At 41.0% G+C, this 22355-nt stretch overlaps 1 protein-coding gene across 4 annotated transcripts in view; it reads right to left on the bottom strand.

Annotated features, from left to right (window-relative positions):
• The window catches only part of LOC114931519 (uncharacterized), a 96736-nt gene that overhangs the window by 2251 nt on the left and 72130 nt on the right, over positions 1 to 22355 (bottom strand). For all 4 annotated transcript variants that reach the window (XM_085483843.1, XM_085483840.1, XM_085483842.1 and 1 more), the window contains exons 5-7: positions 2545 to 4971; positions 728 to 901; positions 87 to 161 (exon numbers count right to left, since the gene is read on the bottom strand). In XM_085483843.1, the coding sequence (XP_085339969.1) occupies positions 87 to 161; positions 728 to 901; positions 2545 to 4971 (2676 nt within the window). The remainder of the gene's footprint in view (positions 1 to 86; positions 162 to 727; positions 902 to 2544; positions 4972 to 22355) is intronic.

Raw genomic sequence — 22355 nt, 5'->3', positions numbered from 1 at the left:
TGAAAAAAAGAAAACAGAAATTAATGGTTTGCTTATTTGAGTGTAAAACTGATGTGATGAATATCTAATTTTAAAAAACTACTTACATTCGTGTTGCACTCGATAGCTTCGTTCACTGCCGCCGCAACTGCTTTATCGCTTATGTCGATCTCCTCGATGGCCTTTGGAAGGAAAGAAAATAAAACATTAATGGCGTTAATGATTGCTTAGTCACTATTAAAAAGGTGCAGTCGCGGTTTTAATAATCAGATGGCCCCTCGCTCATTAATCTTCATCGGTCAATATACTCGATAATGACCTTCAGCATCATTTAAGCTCATCGAGCATAAATGATCTCTTGGCGATCATCATAGAAATACAAAAATCATATCAAGTATGCAAGTATTTAGCTGAGAGGTCTTCATTTAGTTCAAATTGTTGCGTCTATTTCCTATTTTTCAAAATTTAGAAATAATGTTCTCGCAGTTCTCACATACCATTAATTTTTCTATTAAAATATTTCGTAAAAAATATGCATAAATAAATTCCCTACAATTATCTACACGACAAAACAAGCAATAAAGAGCTAAGAGACAATCTCTCCACGCACATGGTACTCGAAACGATCGATATTATCCGTGTATCATCGACAATGACTCACTACTCCAAGCTAATAATAGCGTGGACGTAGCATGTACGTGATTATAATCTTCAGACTGTGGCTAGACTGGGAATATGTATACATTACCTTGGTGACCGAGGCGACGTCCTCGGTGATAGCCGGCGCTGTTGGCGGGGAGGCGGGTGGTGCCTCGGTCGGGATTGCCGGTGGTGCGACTTTAGGAGCCTCGTCGACGCTTTCCGTCGTGCTGACGTCGTGGGCGATGTTGTTTTCTACCGGCGCCTCGATCTCCGGAGCCTTCTGTAAAATATTATAATTCTATTCGTTACGCTAACGTTTTTAACATTTCTTTTTTTTTTGTTTCTCTATATCTGTTTTTTTTTCTTTAAATCCAAACCCCAGCATGCTGTAAACGAGGACGAAAAACGTAAGATCGATTCTGCCGAACAGTTCTCATTCAAAAATCTCGAATGAGACTTTTTCCCGTGAATCACCGAACTTTATTACGAGCGAGTCATCACGAGATGCGTATAGCTTCGGTAGAAGATAAAAACTATCCTGAGATTACTCATTGTCAGAAGTAAAGCTTAAAATAGCATTTTTTACATGTACTTGATTTGATATAAAGTGAAACTAATTATCAGAAATAAAATTAAGAGAACCTTCTTTATATAAATAATTTGTTAATACAGATAATAAAAAAAATTGCATTTAAATTTTAAATAACTATAAAAATGTGCATTAGAATATCTCTAACTTTGGTCTGCATTACTGGACAGTATGACCGAACAATCGCAATGGGGCAATTACTTCCTCGCTTGAAACGCACCGCATAACGACGAAATGTCTCGGCAGAATCGTTTCGTCATGCTTCGGGCAGCGTAAAGAATTGAAAATCCCGCTGACGAATCCCTTAGATATAAGAAAACTCGGCATGCGCAAGTACAAGATGCTTACGACACAACAGATGCAATTACGAGAACAGCACGACAGTAAGTATCGAGATCTTCTAATGATCATGTCTATTAAAATCTAAAACGTCAGCTACCACGCGCGTGTCATTAGTCCAACTGCTTTTTACGTCTATCAATGAGATTCACACTAGAGGTACCTCTATTTGAGCGCCTATGTTATATAATTAGTATAAGAGCGTTCGATATTAAAAAAAAAAGACTAACAATCTTCTACGGAAATGACATTAATAATTAGCGCGACAGCGTGATTGATCCGCTATTCATCGCGCTGCAAAAATACTACTACAGCGCATTAATTTTAATCGTATAAAAATGTTAATATTGTCAAGAAAACCAAGAGGCAAACAACACAGGTAATAATTGGTAATTGTGATAATAAATCGGGAAAGGGAGCAGGGGGAGAACCGGGGAAGCGTCGCAGGTCATCGAGCAGCAGAGTAAGGCTTGTTAATCACGTTCGACAGAACGAAGGATGCACACGAGACGAGACCCTCAGGCATTGGAACACAACGGGGAAACGCATCGGGACAGAAAACGTATTCTGCGGACTCTCTGAGGAACGACCAGCCCTCGGTCGTGCACACCCACACGAGTGTCAAAAATGTAATTTTGTTCTCGGGACTCGAGATTCGTGCAAGGCCTCCCGGATGTCACTGTCAGTCTCATTCGATGTTACCCTTCGTCGAGAGAACGGGGCGGAAAGGCGTGATTGTTTGACATCGGTAGTTTGTTGGATATGGAAATATTTTAGGGATTCAAAGTATATGTCAATAATGATCGGATTCTGGATATCGAAGGGATTTCGAGGTATAGGAATCGGAGGATAGCCGATGTTTCTTTCAGGCGATAAGACCACAGAAACAGTAATGGTGCGGATCGTACGACGAAGATATATGTGGAACGAGAAGCCCGCCAAAGAATTTTGGCCAGCCACTTTCATGCCAGGAGATTGTGTTGCATGTTAGTCACCTGGTGATGCTCCTCGGAGGCAGTTGATGGGACGGTGTGCGACAATTCACACGACAATAGGACCCCTTCCTGGCTTTCGGTCGTCGCTAGACACTCTGCCGCCAGCCTCTGCTTCAATTCAATATCCGATTGGTCGTACAAAATCATTGATTCACTTAGTGACACGGGTTGCTCGCGATTACTGTTGTCGTCGTACGAGGGAATTTGCGAGCAATCTCTCGTGGTGGTTTCTGTCGCGATGCCGGATGCGATATTGACATTGGATTGTAAGTTGGGACTTAAAGGTGGTGTGAGGTATATGTGTGTCGGTTCTCTCGGGTTTGCCGCGTGCTCGACGAGAACTGGTAGCTCGTCTACGTTCGGAGTGACAATCGATAAAGGACAAGAGAGCTCTTCCGGTGGTAAAGGATAATCGAAGGATTCTAAGCTCTGCATCGCCGTGTCTTCGGGCGCTGGAGGAAGATCTTCCAACGAGAGGCTTTCCGGTTCGGGTGAGAAAACTTGTGTTTGAGATTTGCCGGAGTGCCTTTTTATAATGGAAGTTGCTGGATTATCTGAAAATGCTATTTGCGGGGAATAAAATTGCGGTTCCTCTACAAAGAGCATCTCGGATACAAGCGGAGGGGCTAAACTTGTAACATTTTCAAGTCCATCTATTTGCGAGTTGGATGAGACTTGTAAATCTTCAAGTATTATCTTTATTTCGTCTTCAGTATTGTCAGGCACGCTAATGATGTCCAATTCTGGCTCGTTCTCAATTTTTTCCTCGTCAGTATCAGGAATCACCTTGATGGAGTCGGTGGTATCGGAAAGCTCCTCCACGCTGTCATCTTCTGGAATGATCATTGCTAGTTTAGCTTCCACTAAAATATCTTCTGAAACTGACAGCGGACCTTCTTCAGAATTTATGAAAAGTTCAGTCGGTGAAGTTACCGATGCAATTCCTTCTTCCTCCGACGTGTATTTCGCATAATCGTGTTCATATTCGACCGATCGTTCACTCACATATCCCTCGATTTCTACATCCGCCAAAGATTGCTTCAGTTCATCTTTCAATGAAACTTCGGTGTTCGCAGAGGATGTAGAAATGACTTTCGATATTTCCGATTCGACAGCTACACCTTTGTCAATTAAAGGAAGATCCGATAATTTCTCAATTGATTCCACGTGTTGCGTGACTTCACTTGGAGAACACTTCAATGTTTCGATCTCAAAGTTTTCGGACGATAAATGTTGCTTTACTATCGGACAGATGCCTTTTATTTCAATCTCGGTCGACGGTAATGTTTCAATCTCAACTTTTTCGCTACGCTCAGTATTGGGCAGTACATTTATCTTCATATCACCTTCGCAGCTATTTATCTCGCTCTTTATTTGACACTCTACGACCGGTAAAGGCTCATTCATAACTTTCTCTACCGTTGAAGAAACCACAACCTCTGATGGTTTCTCGTTATTGATATTTAGCGAACATTGATCCTGAGAATCGCTCTTTTTCACGCTGCTGTCGACAAACGAATCTATCTCTTTAGGAATAAATGGACATTCCGCTTTGCTCTCTACATCTTCTTTCTGCGTAGTTTGACTATCGAGCGGTTCGACCAACTGCTTCCTCGTATCATGTTCCACTACCTTTGACTCAACCTCGACTTCCTTACGGTCACAGCTAGTAGCTAACGCCTTCTCTACCTTCTTCGCAACATCTTGAGACGTCTCGATCTCGATCTTGGCCTCTACCACCGGCGAGCAATTTACTTCCGCGAGGACAAAGGTCGCTTCCGTCGGGGGCAAGTCGGCGGAGGGACCGAATGATGTCGGAGACGCGATAGCGAGGACAGCGGATTCGCGGATTTCTTGCGGGACATCGTCGCAGGACGCGTCGAGCGGCGATTCCTCCTCGCCAGCAGCCACGGCAGGTAGTTTGAGCGCCTCGGCGAGAGCCGTGGCACTCGCTGCGGCCTGCCGTGCCTGCTGCAAGGGCGACGGGTCTATGGGGGTCGGTGGTGGACTGGACGGGGGTAGGGAGGGAAGGTCCTCACTGGTTTTCCTCTCAATGATAGACGGTGTCGCGACTGGCTGGACACGGTAGACTGGGACCTCTACCGGGTCCGTTACGGACTGACCGCCGGCTGACTGACTGACCTCGACTACTTTTTTCTCGGCCTCGACTTTTTCGACCGTCTCCTCTTTCTTATCCTCGACGGACGGGACAGGAGTGGGGGCGGAGGGAGTGGGTTCCTCTTTCTTTTCCTCGACCGGGCTAGCGGCTGCTGCTGCTGCTGCTGGCGATGCCGCGGCGGACTCTTCCTTCGGTTCGTCCGCTGCTACCGGCGCGGCTACCTGCTCGTCCGCCGATGGACTGCTCGCTGCTGATTTCTCCTCCGGACTGCTCGTGTCGGCCGTCGCATTCTCTGCCTCCTCGCCACCCTGGAACAAAACGGAACGCGTTGTTATTTAGATATTTTGCGCAATTAAGAATCCATCTCGTCCATCAAAATTTTAAAAATATATACCATATACAAAGTGTATCTAAATAAGTGCGAAGAATTTTAGGAATTAAGAAGGGATTCTTATATAAATATATACTCTTATGTATCTCCCTAAATAATCATTTTTAATTCTAATGTATACATTTACGTGAAAGATATCGTCTGTTATCTCGTAACATTACATTGACATAGGGATAGAGAAATAAAGCACGTTTAATGTTTAATTAGACCTGATTTAATCGTAACTGGAATTCCTTAATTAAAACACGAAGAAATTAGCTCGCGTAGAAAAGTAGCAATTATCTAACCGTTTTGGCGCTCGATCGGCCCTGCGTGAAATGAGAGAGGTGGGTCGTCTCTGCGCCACGTGGATGCAACACGATGGAGAAAATGTTGGCTCAGTCGAGCGCGATATTATTTTTTTGTTCGCCATGAGGGGGCCGCCGACGATTGTATCGTGCATGCGAAGCACAAGGGTGAGGCTTCTCCGAGCGATTCGAATAAAAACGAGGGTGAACAGCTTAATGATACGTCGACGTAGAACGAAAGAGAAAGCGAGAGAGCAATGTGTAAAGAGGCGTTCGTACCCTTGGCGTGCACGAGGGTACAAAGAGGGAGACGCACCACGGGGCATCCGAGAGTTAGCAACGTTCTCACCCTTTAGGGACCCTTGGCAATCGTGTCACTGTGTCAATGAGCGTTTTTTTATTTATTTCTTTTTTTATCAAGACTCAACTTTCTGTCAACGCGTGAAATAACACGAGAGATTTATTCGCCCAGCGAATTTATGGTCGCGTAAAGAGCGCGATTGTGCAGCGATTACCGTGTAAAAAACGACATTAGGCACGCTGATGAAAGAAGAGAAGAACTCGGGGTATATGACGCAGCCACGCAAGTGCCATATCGTTTGCTCGCATAATTTCGTTATCAGCACGGTAACGTAATATGCAGATAGAGACGAAAAAGTGCACGGCGAAATAAAAGTGTGGGCACGTTCCAACGGTGGCACATGCCGATTATTACCGCATTATTACGTCCAGGAATTATTGTTTAGTGTTCCTGATACAGTGAATTCAGACTAACTATTATTTATTGCAATTATCCGATTACATAATACGCTCGCTCAATCTCTATTCTTTGATACTTGAGAACATTGTAGAAGTATCTATCAAGTTTTATATACGTATGATAAAATAAAATAATAAATATATATGATAAATATCTAAATAAATACGATATTTGAATGAGTTTAAAATGATTGAAAAAGAATTAGATGGGATGTGCATGAATACATAAAATCTTTACCGATTTATTTAATTAAAATTTCGCGCAACGTAGATTTGATTTGACAGTCATTAGTCTTCATGCCTAGAATGTGTGGAAAAATACACACTCTCGTTAACACTGCATACTTTCGACTCAAGAAATACAAGCGACGAAGAGAGCTACGAGACAAAATCAATTTTTGAAACCCGAGAGGGAAATAGAAACCGGACGTGAGAAACGCGTCATGAGCTTTTTATTGTCCCGCGTTCCATATCGATCGTCGAACGACGACTCCCTCATACCTGCAGATTTTCCTGAAGGATATAAGCTTCCCCGGCTTAGAGAATTACAACGACGCCCAACGAAATGGCCCTTAAAGGTATTTGTAGCTTTTAGATTTTGCTTATACCTTAGAATCACGATGGTATTATATTTGTAAAGAAAACTTTTCTTACGTAAGACGATGTTTCTGATATACAATACAACGTAAGAGATTATATTCGATATCGCTTCGAGTAAAATTCCCCGGCACACATTATCCGTATTTACGACGTTGCGTTTTCTTTGGAAAAGAAATACACTGTGGGGGGATTACAAAGATTTTATTGTCAGGCGTGTAATAATTCTCTGTAGCCAATTTCAAAGAAATTGTGCTTCACGTTTAATTACAAAAATATTCATAAGAGCGACGTCAAGTGTCCCGAAAATACGTGACCGAATTTTCTAGCTCTAAATTTCGCTCGGAACTTTCCCGAGATACTTCCGCTTCCGTCTCGAGTCGCCGCCGATATTTAATTGCAAAGCGACCGAGGTGAAAGCGACCGTAAATGGCTCGCGTCGCGAGAATTTTGGCCTAACACCAAAAGATAAAAACGCACAACAAAAACTGGCGAGTGGCCAGGGTCGTGTAAAGAGAGAGCATTGTCCGCTACGGAGGCGAGTACATCAAGGTAATGAACTTCCGGTTGCGCGGCGCTCTCTTACGTCGAAATCGATCGAGAAATTGCCCGCTTCCCTACATACGAATTACTGTTGGCCGAGGACCAATTTTGAGTGGGTTAACGTCAACTGTATATAAGACGGGCCAAAAGAAACTTGCATATTTTTGTATATGCAAAGGAAAATGCATCTTTCGATGCAGCAAAAATGTGCAGCTAATTCTTTCTAACAAGAAACCCTAATTAAATTTATAATTAAATTCATTTTATTTTCATCACTTTTCTAGCTTCATTGTACGAATATTTTCAAAGCAAATGAATTATTAAATAACAGCATTATATCCCATTGTTATAATAATTTTACGAAATTTATCCGACTTGAAAAACATTACCAAGAAAAAGAATGCATTTTGCATTCAGGGAATCCTATGAATAGCAAATGCATTCATCACAAAAGTAGCAAACAAGGAAAGCCTCTTTCGACGCATAATACTTTACGTCGGTTTCGAACGATGCTTATATTATTATTCTATATTTAAATGCGAAAAGCGCAGTTTCCGACAATTTTAGCTATTTGAAAGCTAGCCAAGGAAAATCAAGTTATTCATGCGGTGAATTATTTATCTTTCAATGTCGTCAGAGAGAAGATGCAGTAATACGTATCAATTTACAACGATTTTACCGGCAAGTGTACCGTTTATAGCTGCGCTATTAACATTACGGGCTAAACGCGTTTTCCAGGGAACGAAAGTGAGTTAATTTCGCGTTGAGGAACGCTAAATTTTTGATCATCTTGTGAAACGGTCGTGAATGAGCGAACGAACGGTGGAGACTTCTCTCAGGAAGAGCCTAACGAAGTTATGCCCGTAACTTTTATACCTTCACGAGGAACATTAGAAATGCATTAGCTCTCTCGCTCACGAATGCCTACCTCGGACGATCCTTGGCTGACATGCGATCCCTCGCAACAAAATATTCGCCCATCTTCACCCTCCAACTTCTGGAAAATTCGATAAGTTCTCGCGAGGGGAAAAAAATCTCGGGAAATCTGCGTAAAATCGCTCTTCGAAAATCTTATTTAAAAAATTGTTAAATCCGAATGGTTATCTGTCAATTCTTTTCTATTCTTCTGCAATATTTTCAGCATAAAAAATCGTAATAAAAAGAGTTGAAAAAATTCCTTTGGCACATGTTGCAATATCGCGTCACGTTCATCCAACCGTGCGAATTATCCTATCTGCCATCGCGAACGAGGACAGCTGGCACTCGCCGATACCGAAATCAATTTCCTGTTGAAAAAATTAGCTGGAGCAACATGACTCGTGGAAATAATCGCGTTAACGACTGTCACACGTCCCGTCACTCTGATATACGTACGGATTACGTTTTAGCAACAGTAAACGAGTAAACCAGTTTTCGAAACATCGATGTTGCGGATCAACAATTTCGCTGCAAAAATCTCTACCGAGTTTTCATTAAAAAAAATTAATTCTTCAAGTCGCAACAGTATAACGAATGATCGTTATTAAATATAATTCTAATCTGTTAGTTTCCTTCGCGATACGTGAGGTCTCCGACAGTTTTACAGGACGAAAATAGAAAACATAATAGCCAGTATACACCATCGGCGTACCGGAAGTAATCTCGCGTATTTAACGAGCGTGACTTAGACAATGGCTACGCTAATGATTCGCAGGTGTTTCGCGGGAGAGACTCATTGACGTATCGGCGGTGTTCCGGCAAACGACGACATATTCATCGGACATGCCTCGTAGTATTATGCGTGAGCAACCCGTTGCCGTCCCTTTTACTATCGATACACGCCAGGTATATCGATATTAATGCTTGCAAGACGGCGCGAGATGTAGGTACGCGAGCAACACACCATCGTTTGTTTTAGCTTCTCCAACTATTCTTTCGCTGGATATAAATTATGGGTATTTATCCGGTTCACCGGAGCATGTTAGCTGGCAATATCACCCGCACCGTCCAACAACGTAAACGCGATTGGCAAGAGAGAGAGAGAGAGAGAGAGAAAGTATATTCGATGTATGCATGAAAAACACCGATAGTCTTAGAGAAAGAATAAGAGAGAAATCGTCCATTGTTCGACTGTATCTGCGCATCGATATGAAACGTTTCGAAATGCTTGTCGTACCATTTCCACCGCGTGCACGACAATTTCACCATTGATGCGATTGCAAGATAAATCGATGATCGATGATCGATCTGGCGATCTACTTACGCTTGCTTCCCACAGAGTACCGTACAGCGGCATGAAATTGGGGTTTCGTGAAAATATTGGACATTGAAGTGACAGCATTGATTATTATTTTTCTTTCCTTCGGGGAAGAATATTTTGCATGCAAAATTAATAGATTTAATGTACATCATATTATGCACGGAATTTTCTCTGAAAATTTACCCAGAAAATCATGGTAATCGTGGGATAATATGGTATTGGAAGAATTTTATAAGAGTTTTCCTGATTAATATTTACCATATTAAAAAATATTAATTAGAAAAATTGAGAGAAATTAATTGCAGTACAATTATTGGAGTACAATTTAATCTGCATATACACAGAGAATTTTCTCTGAAAATCAAGGTAATCGTAAAACAATAAATCTATTCTATTTTCTATCTTATTATGATATAGATATTTAATTAGAAAAACTCGTAAAATTCTTCCAATACCATATATTGTCTCACGATTACCATGATTTTCGGGGTAAATTTTAAGAGAAAATTCTCTCGATCTTCAAGTAAATATTCCTAATTACATAATCGCGATCGGAAATGAGGAGCGAAATCGCTAATTTCTTTGCGACGTTCCTCCATGTTTTCGCGATCAACTTCTGGCACGCGACTCTCACGAGCCGGTTAATAATCCACGCAGATAGAAATCTGACACGAAAGCCGACGCGAGAAGCCAGCTCGCAGCCGGCGTGTAAACGGCTCTTTAGGTCGCGGCGAGAGTCTCGCGTGTTTCACGCTTCGCGAAAGAGCTCTTCTCTCCGTATCCGTTAGCATGCATAGATCTATACGTCGTATCGTAATTGAAGCATTCCAGCTAAGAACGAGGCACATCAATCCATAATTCACAAGATTCGCCTTACGTAAGACCCCATATTCGTGCATCGAAACCCTGCAATTTATAGGTACAACGAGAGAGATTTATCGAAGGAAAATTGTTGTCGATTCGTGTCTTATTCGACGATTACGAATTTTTCTACCACTGTCCGGTCTTTCTTTTCCTAATCTCTCGTATACGGTGTAAAGGGCTTCCTAGGATAACTCGCTTCTGCAGATAACGTTCATCCGGATAAAACGGCTCGGCCGTTTAATAATTTAATCTCGCAGCACCTTGCCCGCGGCACGAGCGAGCAAACCGCTCTTTCTGCCCGATGAACATGGTCGTAATAAATTTCGATAAATCTCGTTGGAAATTCATAGCTAATCAGGGATTTAACGCGCGCTTTGAGCGTCGGCCGGGCATGAATTGCATTTTTCCCCGCGGGCTATCATAACACTGAAATTCGCCCTTAATGAAAATCGAACCTGTTATCCCAATCCGACACCGGTAATTGCCAATGCGCGGCTCAAAACGAGTATCGCGTTGGGAGAGGTCAGGCAAAAATACCGAGCGAAAATACTCGCTTCGGAAATAACAGAGAGAGAGAACGTAGGTCATAAATCGTTACAGTCGTTGTCATTTTATTATATTAAAAAAAAATGTAAAATTGTAAAATTACGTGAAATAACAAAGAGCACCATACGCGTTTTGAAGAGGGAACGAATATGATCTTTAGACTCGAATGAATCACTATTTCCGCGCGAATCTTGGCACCGCTGACATTTTCGTCGATGAACTTCGGGGTGCGCGAAAGCATTCTCCTACGTCGCGTTCCTCGCAAACTATTTTCGTACGATTCGCATCGACGATCTCGCGGGAACGCAAGAGTGTCGGTTTACCATGACAGATGTTTGTTCACGTTAAACACTCCCCGATCAGGTATTGAATTGAGCGAGATTAATTCTTCAAACAAAAAAATTGACATTTCAAAAGATTACTGATAATCAATTTTTTCTCGCTAAACATACTGGCAAAATCGATTGTCTCGTACCGTAAAAGGTTCTGTATCCTGAGCAGCTACTGGAGCTGCAGCAACGCCCAACAGCGGAACGTAAGTTAACATTCTTCGGGTACCGCGTGCGAGAGCACTCGCTGCCCTGCACACGCCACCGCCCAAACTGCGCCCTGCTTTTAGGACGTATTCCATTTTGGGGGACAAATCTTCGATTCAATCCTGCACTCATAAACTCGTAACTTAGCCACGAGAGCTTTCTCTCCTCGAGTGAAATAATGAACGATCGAGAATCTCGCAATATTTTTATCCTGCAAATTTTTTAAATGATACATTATTTCTGTCGCAACTATTTTTGATTTGATGAAAAACAAAATTAAATTAATGGTTTGTTATAATAAATGCACAAAATTTTGTTTTTGAAAATATTGGAGAACGAAAATGGAAAATGTCTTTTAATTTACAATTAAATGACATTTGATTGTACAATTAAATGTGGAATAGAATAATATTCTATCACGCGTTTGCTACATCAAATATATCGCGCGAATATTTCGATCTATATTTAGACAACTGGAGGCTGCTTCTATGTATAGTCAGAGACTTTAGCATTCTCTATTAATAGAATCGAATCACCAATCACGAGTAATTAAACCTACGCAGGAAAATTCTGATTCGATCGATAGGAATCATTTTAAAAAATCACAATGTATATCAGAATAAATTGCACTACAAATAAAATAAAAATAATTTCTTTACAACACGTTGATACATCACTCGTTGATAATAATTTTTTAATGACACAATATTTGATGATTCTTTTGAAATATTAATTTTAAATAATATGTTGCAAGAACGCTAGGTTGCAGAAACATATGTATTGCAAAATATAATATTAACAAAATCTAATTATTATATGATTACAAAAATATCATATATGATATTAATAAAAAATTCAACACCCCGGAAGAAACTCGATCGTCCATGAAAATATACCTCCGAATATTTTAATTGCGACACTACCTCTATCACACGCGAGCACAGACACAAATGACAAGAACAGAGACAGATCCGTACGAGCTGTTCGCCGTTGGCGAACTACTTGGACCAGGCTACGGTTTCATGAGGATTTATATAGAGGATCGTCCCACGTCTTGGAGTAAGAAAAGAGAAAGAAAGAGTCACATGTAGAAAACTAGAGAGAGAGAGAGAACGAAAGAAACTCGCGAGGAGTTAGTCACTAGCTACTGTGGCGAGTAACTAGAGAAATAAGATACTAATTGTAAGGTATACATTGAAATGTTTTGACTAAATATTTTAATAAAAAAAAAATTAATTGATATTATATTATTATGATAACTCGATATATTTTATATCGAGTATGATGAATATTTAATTAGATAAACTCGTAAAACTTTATCAAATATTAAAATGCATTAAAATTTTCACAATTTTAAAAAAGAATGCACAGAGAGATTCGTTATCTAAAATTTATATAATATAAAAAAATAATAAAGATATTTGAAAATATTAAATATATACATTGTTGTTATTTATACGTGTTGGAAAATAATTTTCAGAATAATAACATAAATCTCACCTCGAGCAAATGCGACTCGAACATGTCTTTAAACTTAAACTGTTTTGAGAATATACACGATTGTACATTAGTATCTACATGTCGGAGAAGTCAGACTCCCCGAAAGACATTAGCAAAGGAGAACGAGGAAAGCTGAGCCGCGTCTTTGTATAACGGGCGGTCACAAAGCTTCCAAGCGAGACGACGAACCAGGGAATGGAAGACTTGGACGAAGAGAAAGGAAGGCCAAGGCGTGCAGCAGCACACCACCTACGTGGTGAGGAAACTAGGAAGAGAAAGATCTCCCGAGACTGTACGTAGCGTCAATACAAGAACAAAGTGCGGCAAGAGAGTCGCGAAATAGTCACCAATCATCGTAGAGGAGGATGAAAAAGGGTGAGAGAGAAAGAGAGACGGAGAAGAAACGTCCGATTTATCCTAGAAACGCACAGCTGCTAACCAATACGTTGCTACGCACAAAAATTTGCGCCGCATGTTGCTATTCTTAGACGTGCGAGAAGACAAGGAAACGAGAAGTGCTAAATGGCAGAAGCGCATGGAACCGATGGCGGAAGTATGCTTTTCTTAACGTCAAATTTAGTCTTGTTTCTGTCACACGAGACACATGAATTTTTTTATTATTCCTCGAAATTCCTCGATTTTATATGAAAATCCCTTTTCAAAAATTTATCGAACTTCGATCTCTCATTTACATTACAGATGTTATATTTATTATGATTCATGAAAGAAAAATAAATGATCGCAACGAGAAAAGGATACGCTTGCAACAAATGACGTAATCTATTGCATTGTAATAAAATCGACGTTGCACGATAAATGAAGCATGCTGATAAATGTTTCTTGTGCGTGATTTTCATACAAATAGCAACGACGTCTTAAAAATGAGCTTTGTTTCTTTCCATTTCGAAGTGCAATCGACGCACGCTTTTCGCGATTTATTGGAAAACGAATCGCGATAAGGTTGCAGTCAGTCGTAGAAATAGTTGGGCAGCGTCCAACCGAGTTTATCGCGGACTTTATTGTTCCGCTTTTGCCAAAATCATATTAAATCCGGAGCACGCATCGGAAAGCTGAAAATAATCGCGGATATCGTAAAGAAAATTGTCGCAGTTAGCGACATAATTTAACGATTCTCGCGGACACACAAGCGCGCATCACTTATCTCTAGCAATTGCATTTCAACGCGGTTCTTATCAAATCACACGGTTAAAATAACTAAAATAACCGCGATACCGATAAGAGTGAAGTTTACAAAGTCCAAAACAAAGTGCGTATTTCTTCCAACAAAGTATATAGCCGCAGATCGCACAAATTTATTTTAATGACTCACCCCGGTCCAGAATACTGAATATTGAACGTCGAAAATTCAGGTCAGACATATAAAGATAGACTGATTGATAGAGTCAAATCCAAAATTATTACGGAATTTTTTGACCGACAAATTGGGATTATTTTTAGAATTCTTTTCTATTATTATATGACAGATGGAAGCTCTTCCGACGCAGCTTCCACGCAGAATCGTCGGCGGCAGCATCGGCTGCGAGTCCCAGAGAATTATTCTTAGACAAGATGAGAAGGAAGCCTTACCAACGGAGATACTCTACGCAATGCGTATCAAGCAGGCATTTAGTTAGACAGATGGAGTCGTTACTATGAGTGACGATTCCTCCTATTATGAGCGACCTAATAATTAACGTTAATGAAGAAAGGCGTACGTGCATGTTAATGGGCCAAAGAATCTAGTTTTCGCTCAGGCTTGCTTTCCCAACAAAAAAAAACGTTGCTTTTACATTGCATTACTTATGTGAACTCCTTGAGAAAATGTTCCGACTCAGAAACTAGATGATTACAAATGATATTTTTGAGAAGCACATGTAAGTTTAATTGAAAATGAAAAAATGGAGAGTTTGCCGCACGAGAGAATCGATATTTGATTTCGTACACGATTGTATACTTGTACGCTGCTAAATTTCGCGCTGAAATATTTCGAGGTTGAATTCTTTTCAAGAGTGCATACGCGCGAACAACAGTTATCTCGGGACGGAAAGAGCATATTTCCGAAATATAACAGCGAGGTGAATTGTTTCCTGCAACGCGACCCGAGGGGAATACAAAACACATAAATCTCCTTCCAATTTTCACTCGTTAATTCAGCTTGCTCGCCCGCCTCGTTTCGCCGCGTTTTATATCGATCATACTCGACTCCAACCGAATATGTCAGTAGTGCTACTCGCTCGATTCGCAATATAATCCGCTTTTCGGGAGCTCAACAGTTATTCCTTTCTTCTCTCTACCCTCGCTCTCGGTCGACACAACGAGAAACAAAAATTTCTGAATTCGCCGAATACATCGTGTGTTTCGACACGAAAGCTTTCGATAGCAGAACCCGACTTTGCAACGTTGAAATATTAAATTCTCGATTATATGTCTGTACGTGTGCGTGCGCTTATGGATGTTAAGTGTTTCTCGTCCAAAGATATTTTCGCGATATAACGTGCAATTGCAACGACAGTGTCGTTCGACGTCAATGATACGGATAGAAGAGGCCATATGTATTCTCATATATTCACCCCTTTATCCGCCCTCTTCAGTTCGAGAGGGTCGCGAAACGCAACAAGGGTGTGCGCGACAAGAAAGATAGATAGCGAGTCATTCCGTGAAATTCTACCGCGTGGAGAACCATATGACAGAGTCGAGGAGGTTGAGGATTAAACGCGGATAGAACCAAATATCAACATATATTAAAGTAGTTTTTTAAATCAATAGTTTTTCATTACAAGTTCCATCCCCCTCTATATTTTCACGCACGAAGAGAATTTTCCTTAGAACCTACCCTGAAAATCATGATAATCGCGGGACAAAAATATTAATATTTATTATCTTATTGTGGTCCGACGATTACCTTGATTTTCAGGGTAAATTCTAAGAGAAAATTCTCTCTCTGCATTTTTCTAATTATTTATTTCTTTACGTGCACGAAATACAATCGAAATATAATCGAACTTGATACAACTTTCATCGAGCATTCCTATGTTGGAGGAAGCATGATAAAATAATCAAGCAATGACGGGGTTTCTATCAGCATCCGAAATTTTAGGAGAACTTGGGAAAATCACAGATAATACGGTCATTGCAGAACGTGCGAAATCTCAGCTACGTGCTGTCGAGACCGACTACCTTGCATAATTGAGAATCACTACTGCATCGCTCGAGCACGTTGCCCGGACGACTCTACATCTACTAAAAGCTACGTGTGTCTCGATAAATAGTAAACCATCCATTTTCATAGTTACACCGTCTCCGGGTTTCTCGGAGAAGAAAAAACAACTCTCTTTACTCTAAATTGCCCGAGATCAATATTCCACCGAGCGATATTCCCCTGAAATTGTGCTCTACGCTTCTTATTCTCGACTAGCATGCATTTCCACAGATAACGTAAATGGAGAATATCCCATTTTATTAGAAATGACAACGAGAAAGAACGCGCCGAAGTGTACCACTGATGCGGAAACAATCGTATCGTAGGTCAGTATTGGTTCCGCTATCGCGTCAAGGATTGCATCGTCTATCGAGGAAAGGGTTTGGATTTGCGGTCGCGGAAAATCTGGAAATCTCGTTCGACCGATATTCCGACTCGGCGAAACTCGGCGTAACGACCGGCAATCTCGGGGGGAGGATTCGCCCCCGAGAGCAGAAATGGGTTCATCGATTCGGGTATAGGAACTGCAGCGAAAAAGCGACAGCGAAGGCGGTTTGACGCAAAAGAAAACGAGAAGCGCGAGCGAGACAGAGAGATGCGGGCGAAGAAGAGACGGACATAAAGCGCAAACTGGAGCGGAAGATGTGACCGTCTCGTGATCTACCGACATAAATTCACAATTCGCCGAGTTTTCTTAGGTCCTCTGAAACGAGGAAAAACGAGCAAAGAAACGTAAAAGATTGCGACAGCTATACGGTAAAAAGCTTCGTTTGTAATCTTCAAACGCGGAGAGTCCAGCGATATGATTCTCTCTCAAAGGAAGGTATCTCGAGAAATGATGAAACGTCAAACCGCTCTTTCGACGATACTTGATTAAACGGTTGCCAAGAAGCCGCCGTAAAGAATAAATAATAAAACAATGTGGAAAGTTTCCTACAAAATTCGAAATCTCCATCTCGTGAAAATTACGACAGGTATTTCCCGGGGTTTTAATAAATTCCTGCGAAAGAGCCACGCTCGTTTGTCTTCTCTTGGAAAAGAAACACGCTCATTTACGAGCACGTGAACATTCGCGATTTTTATCTCGCGAGAATCGACTCTCGCGTAAAAGAGAGAGAGATAAAAAGAAGCTGGGGGATTTCGTAAACTTCTGTCCGCAATCTCGAAACGTAATCTCGGTCGTGGGAGAAAGTTAAAGGGGAAACAACCAAAGTTTTCCCCGTGCGGCAGTTAATTACTATTTGGTGAAGTTCGCCAATTTTCCAACTCGCATTTCGATTTAACATGATGAGAGAATAACGAACGGGCGAAAAATTAATAGAGACACAACAAAACTGGAAAGCGGACCATCATCATCACCCTCGCTTTCCAAAAGGAATATCCATCATTTATAATTTCATAACGTAAAAGGGAGATTCTGTCATAAAAATAAGATAAAACGACAAAAAAGAGACAGAGAGAGAGAGCAGTGACACAAAAACCACCAGAGTTTCCGACTGAAATCTTGCGGGACCAGTACGACAGGATCGCGTTTCGAAGTTGCTGGTACTTGGCAGTTTCGAGAGGGAAGGAGAGGAATCACTCAAGCAAACGCGAGTTTCCGAGAGTGTCGACCTTCGCAGTTTCGACCTTCATCGACGTGGCGTGTCCGAGAGGGTTCTCTCGTGGTGTTCGCGCTGCGAATATAAGAGAGAAGAAAAATAACTCGAATGGAAAACTCGTTATCGAGTGTCTCCAACCGCACACGCTACGTCCCGAGGCTTTTATGAACGCGCGTCAGAGAGGCTTTCAGACACGAGAAAGAACGAGAGAATTCCACCTGGGAAATCACGCACACGACACCGGGATCCGGCGTATCCGATCGCAATTAACAGACGAACTTTTAATGAGACCAAACGTTCGATCCGCGTTCAAGCGCGTTTTTTTTCCCTTTGTCACGGAGGCCCGAACACGCCGCGGAAAACTGCGACTGCGGGAATTTATCGCCGCTTGTTTCATACACGCGCGAGAGCACAATTCGAGTCTACACCCGATCCCAATAATGGAGGAAAATTAATTAACAGCAATTAACGGCGTATCTTCTAAATCGTGGTTATCGGCGATATTACTGTCATTATGACATTCATCGCGTGCGAGAGATCGCATTTGAACTGCGTGCGTAATATCTTGTTTGCGTACGAGCAGGTGTCGAATCGTAATTCTCTGATCGCGACTATAAGCCTATTAACCGCGACTCGCGAAATGCATAATTGGTCCGCGACGTTAAATCGATAATTATATCTGCACGCTAGAGATTGTGAGAAATATATACCGCGTGCGAAAAATATAACTGCAGTTTTATTTCGCTGACGTAACAAAAAAAAGAAGACAGCGGGACCTTTATTAGCGCGTTATGATAAAGCTGAATCGCAAACATACATAAAAGCCTTGTAAAGGCCGTTCTCCCATTACCCGACGCTGCTGCACTTCCGTGTTTGCGAATAAAACGCGAAATCTCATACGGTATCATTCACGAGGTCCCGCGTGTCGCAAAAATACACCTCTCGTAACAACGCTCGTAAAACGCAACATAGTTGTAACATCGGCTTAGCTCTAGCTTGCCATCCTTAAATCCGATCGCCTGCGATGTTTATACGACGCTTGAGGGAAATGTGGTCGGGAAAATATATAGAGCAGTCTTACGAATCCGCTTGTCTCTCACATGAAAACGAAAATCCAATCACCCTGTACAATACAAGGGGTGAAAGAGCCTTTTAATATCCAGAACAAACATGCATATACGATCTCTTTCAAAGTACCAAAAAAAAAAAAAAATCCTTCAAAAATTCTCTCTCCCTCTTTCACGGTTCGATTGATATGTCAACGCGCACACAAAGCGGTACAACCAACGGCATCTTGTTCATACGCGAGAGCAGATCGAACCTCGCGCCGACACGGCCCGCGAGAACGTGAAAAGCCCCGGTAGCCCCGTCGGTCGGCATGGCAACAGCTCCGAGCGTCCCGGCATCGGGACGCTCGATACTAGACGACGACGGTGGAGGCGGTAGAGGCGGCGGCGGCGACGACGACGACGCCCCAAATCTGAAGGGACGAGTGGGCGTCATAAACTGGGTGCGGAAATTCGCCACCGCGGATTTGAAATCGCGATTCGCACGCGATCGCCCGACGGATTTGCTCCCTTCGGACTCAACCCCCTTTTGCACGCGCGAAAACGAGCGTACAGGCGCCGCGAGGTCTCGCAACGATGGCAACGACACGCTACAAAACAACCTTGGGCAAGTTCCCGCTTCTCGAACAAGGACGTAAAAAATTGGAGTTTGTAATGTAGTTCGGGAGAAAAATGAATTTCCTGTAAATTGGATATGGCTATAGTTTTGTAACTTGACTTGAGAAGTTGAGGAACGCTGTCGAGTCAATTTAATTTATAAACTTTCGATATAACGCGAGTCGTAATTAGTCTTTTAAGATTACCTGTCAGTCATTTATTATCATTGTGCTAAGCTTCCTCTTTTGTTGTATTTTCAGAAATTCAACTATGATAAAGTGTCATAGAAAAATATTTGTTTGTCAACTGAGATCCGATTAAAATTACTTGTATACTCTGTTTCGCAATATGATGCCGTGCATAAATATTTAATATGCTACTATATACTAAGATACATAAAATAATAAGACTTTATGTACGGTACATAAAGCATCTCTGCTTCCCTGATTTTCGTAATATCCTTTTTCGCGCGTTTTACATGACATCCCAGTATATGCGCCACGCGTTCGTAAGAAATATTCATTTTTATCAGCGTTGTCATTGATGCATTGGCATCATTAAAGAATGTCAAGAAACTGACATAAAAAGCATAAATAAAAGGGAAACTGGAAACGCGCGAAGACGGACAAGCGAGAGAGTCGTGAGTTTTAAATTAACGCGCAGAGATCGAGCACGCTCTGCTTCATAATAAACGAGGTCTGTCCAGAGATCTTTAAACTGACACACTTCGGCTAAATTTAAGTCGCGATTAATAATAAATGAGAAACGGAATGGGCCGCGTGTCGATTTTCTTTCACTTATTATATTTTGACGATTAATACGAAAATCCGATCATATTTTTCATTGTGCTCGGTGCGATATCAATATATTTACGCGAACGCAGATATATATATATATATATGTATTTCTCTCGCGCATTTGCGAAATTAGTTTTTCCTGGTTTACACCGGCGCGCATTTATTTCCTCGTTTCTCGTCCCACCTTCCGGTATCGTTACGAGAGTAAATTGGAGTCGCACCGGCAGGAGAAATGTCGGCTCTTTCATCAAAATATGAAGCTCCTTCGTGGCTTATGGCGAGTACGGTCGGTAGTATCTTTTTCTTTTCTTCCCATTGCCCTGAGAAAGATGCACTTGATTGCCTTCCCTAAAGGAAACTCCATCTTTTACGACCACCTGCTTTCGATCGTCTCATTTACATTATGTTTCCTCAAAAGACACACATGTGTCTTTTGAAATAAACGATGAAAAGATATGGCCGCATTTATTTTCAAATTCGGTCGTTTTAGAAGAAACACCGAAAATTCGGAAAATCAAGAATTTGACATAAATTTTTACAATCTAATACATTTGACATACTGATTTATATATCATCTAGAAATTATCTATGTAAAAAGAATTTAATACAAATTCTTTAAAAGTGAACATTTCAGACTGTTGGATTTTCAATTTTGAAGTTCAGTCATTTTGGAAGAAACTTTGAAAATTCGGAAACTCAAGAGCTTGACATAAAATTTTACAATCTAATATATTTGACATATTGATTTATATATCACCTAGAATATTCCCATGTCAAAAAAAATTTTAATAAAATTTAAAAAAAGTAAACGTTTCGTTCCGTTGGATTTTCAACGAGAAGCGAGAATCGTTAGCGAGAATCGAAATTTTTCCTCTGTTGACCGTCCGTCTCGTTATCGGTTCTGCCACGACGAAAAGAGTGAACTATGACTAGACCAATATTTGACAGGAAGACTGGCCGTAAGATTACAGTCATCGATAAAATCGGCTTGTCGTCGAGAAATTCACGGAAACATCTTGTCTCGAAACGGAAATTAATGTCCTCAACATATAATGATCGCTGAAATAACGTATTAATTAACAAAAGTGTTAAAAAAATTATCAAACACCAAATAGTTGACGAATTATAAATTTCTATTATGCGCATTTAATAAAAACTTGAAGATTTTAACAAGAAGATCATTTATCCTTCGTCACGCTCGCAATAAGTTTTCTTTTGATAATAATTTTTCTGACATTTCCTTTTTACAGACGCAACAGATTTTTCCAATTACAATTCGCGGGGAACGGTAAACTAAAGAAAATGGCAAAACGAAATGCTCGCCGTCGATAACAGGTTCTTCAGATAATCCGTTTAATCCGAACAACCTCCGGATGGCTTTTAGACACATCCAAGAGAAGAGCCTTCGACAGTTCTGGCCGCTCGCCAAACACTTCTCGAGTCTGATTAGCTTGTAATTGCGTATTATTTTCTCCACTAGTGAGGTAAGACAGTATCGAACAAGAGTCAGAAGGCAGAATACAAAAAAGAAACTAGATAATGTCGAATTACGAATTTCTAAAATTATTGTCTTCCGATTAAAGCATCTCGAGATTTCTCATTTCGATAATAATAAAAAAAACTACTAAATTTGACGCTACCAAAATTATTCGGTCAGCGAAATTAAAATTATTTATCAACATTAAATTATTTTATACATAGAACTGTTAAATTGGTAATTTAATTTCTCAAACTGTGCAGCAATTAATAAAAATACTGTATTAAACGTTTTGAAACATTTTTTATCAAATTCGATGCTCTGAGATTTAAATAGTATATAGAAGTTTAAAGAATCAAATATCAAAGAATTTTTTAAATTCACCTTCGATCGCTCTGACTTTGCAACGTGATCCTACCTAGTCCGATCTAGGCACAAGGACGTGAATTTCGAGGGATGAAAAATGTCGAACATGGAAAAGGCGACCATTGGCGTCTTTCACGCGTATCATCGAAGGGATCGGGAACCTAAGTCCTTTGAACACGGTCGTGAACCTCTTTTGTATCCCGTCACAATATAAAGAGCGGACCCTTCTTCGAGTTCCTTTTCCGTTTCTCCTCTACATCGGGGTTATTTTAACGGAATTTCAATCGAGTATGCACCACGTTCGTTTCCTGTACGTCGAAAAGTAA

The sequence above is a fragment of the Nylanderia fulva genome, unplaced genomic scaffold (assembly GCF_048542155.1).
Source record: "Nylanderia fulva isolate GAGA-0341 unplaced genomic scaffold, ASM4854215v1 Scaffold27, whole genome shotgun sequence".
In the NCBI taxonomy this organism is placed as follows: domain Eukaryota; kingdom Metazoa; phylum Arthropoda; class Insecta; order Hymenoptera; family Formicidae; genus Nylanderia; species Nylanderia fulva.
The sequence above is the reverse complement of the archived record's forward strand: the minus strand, read 5'-3'. Positions and strand labels throughout refer to the sequence as shown.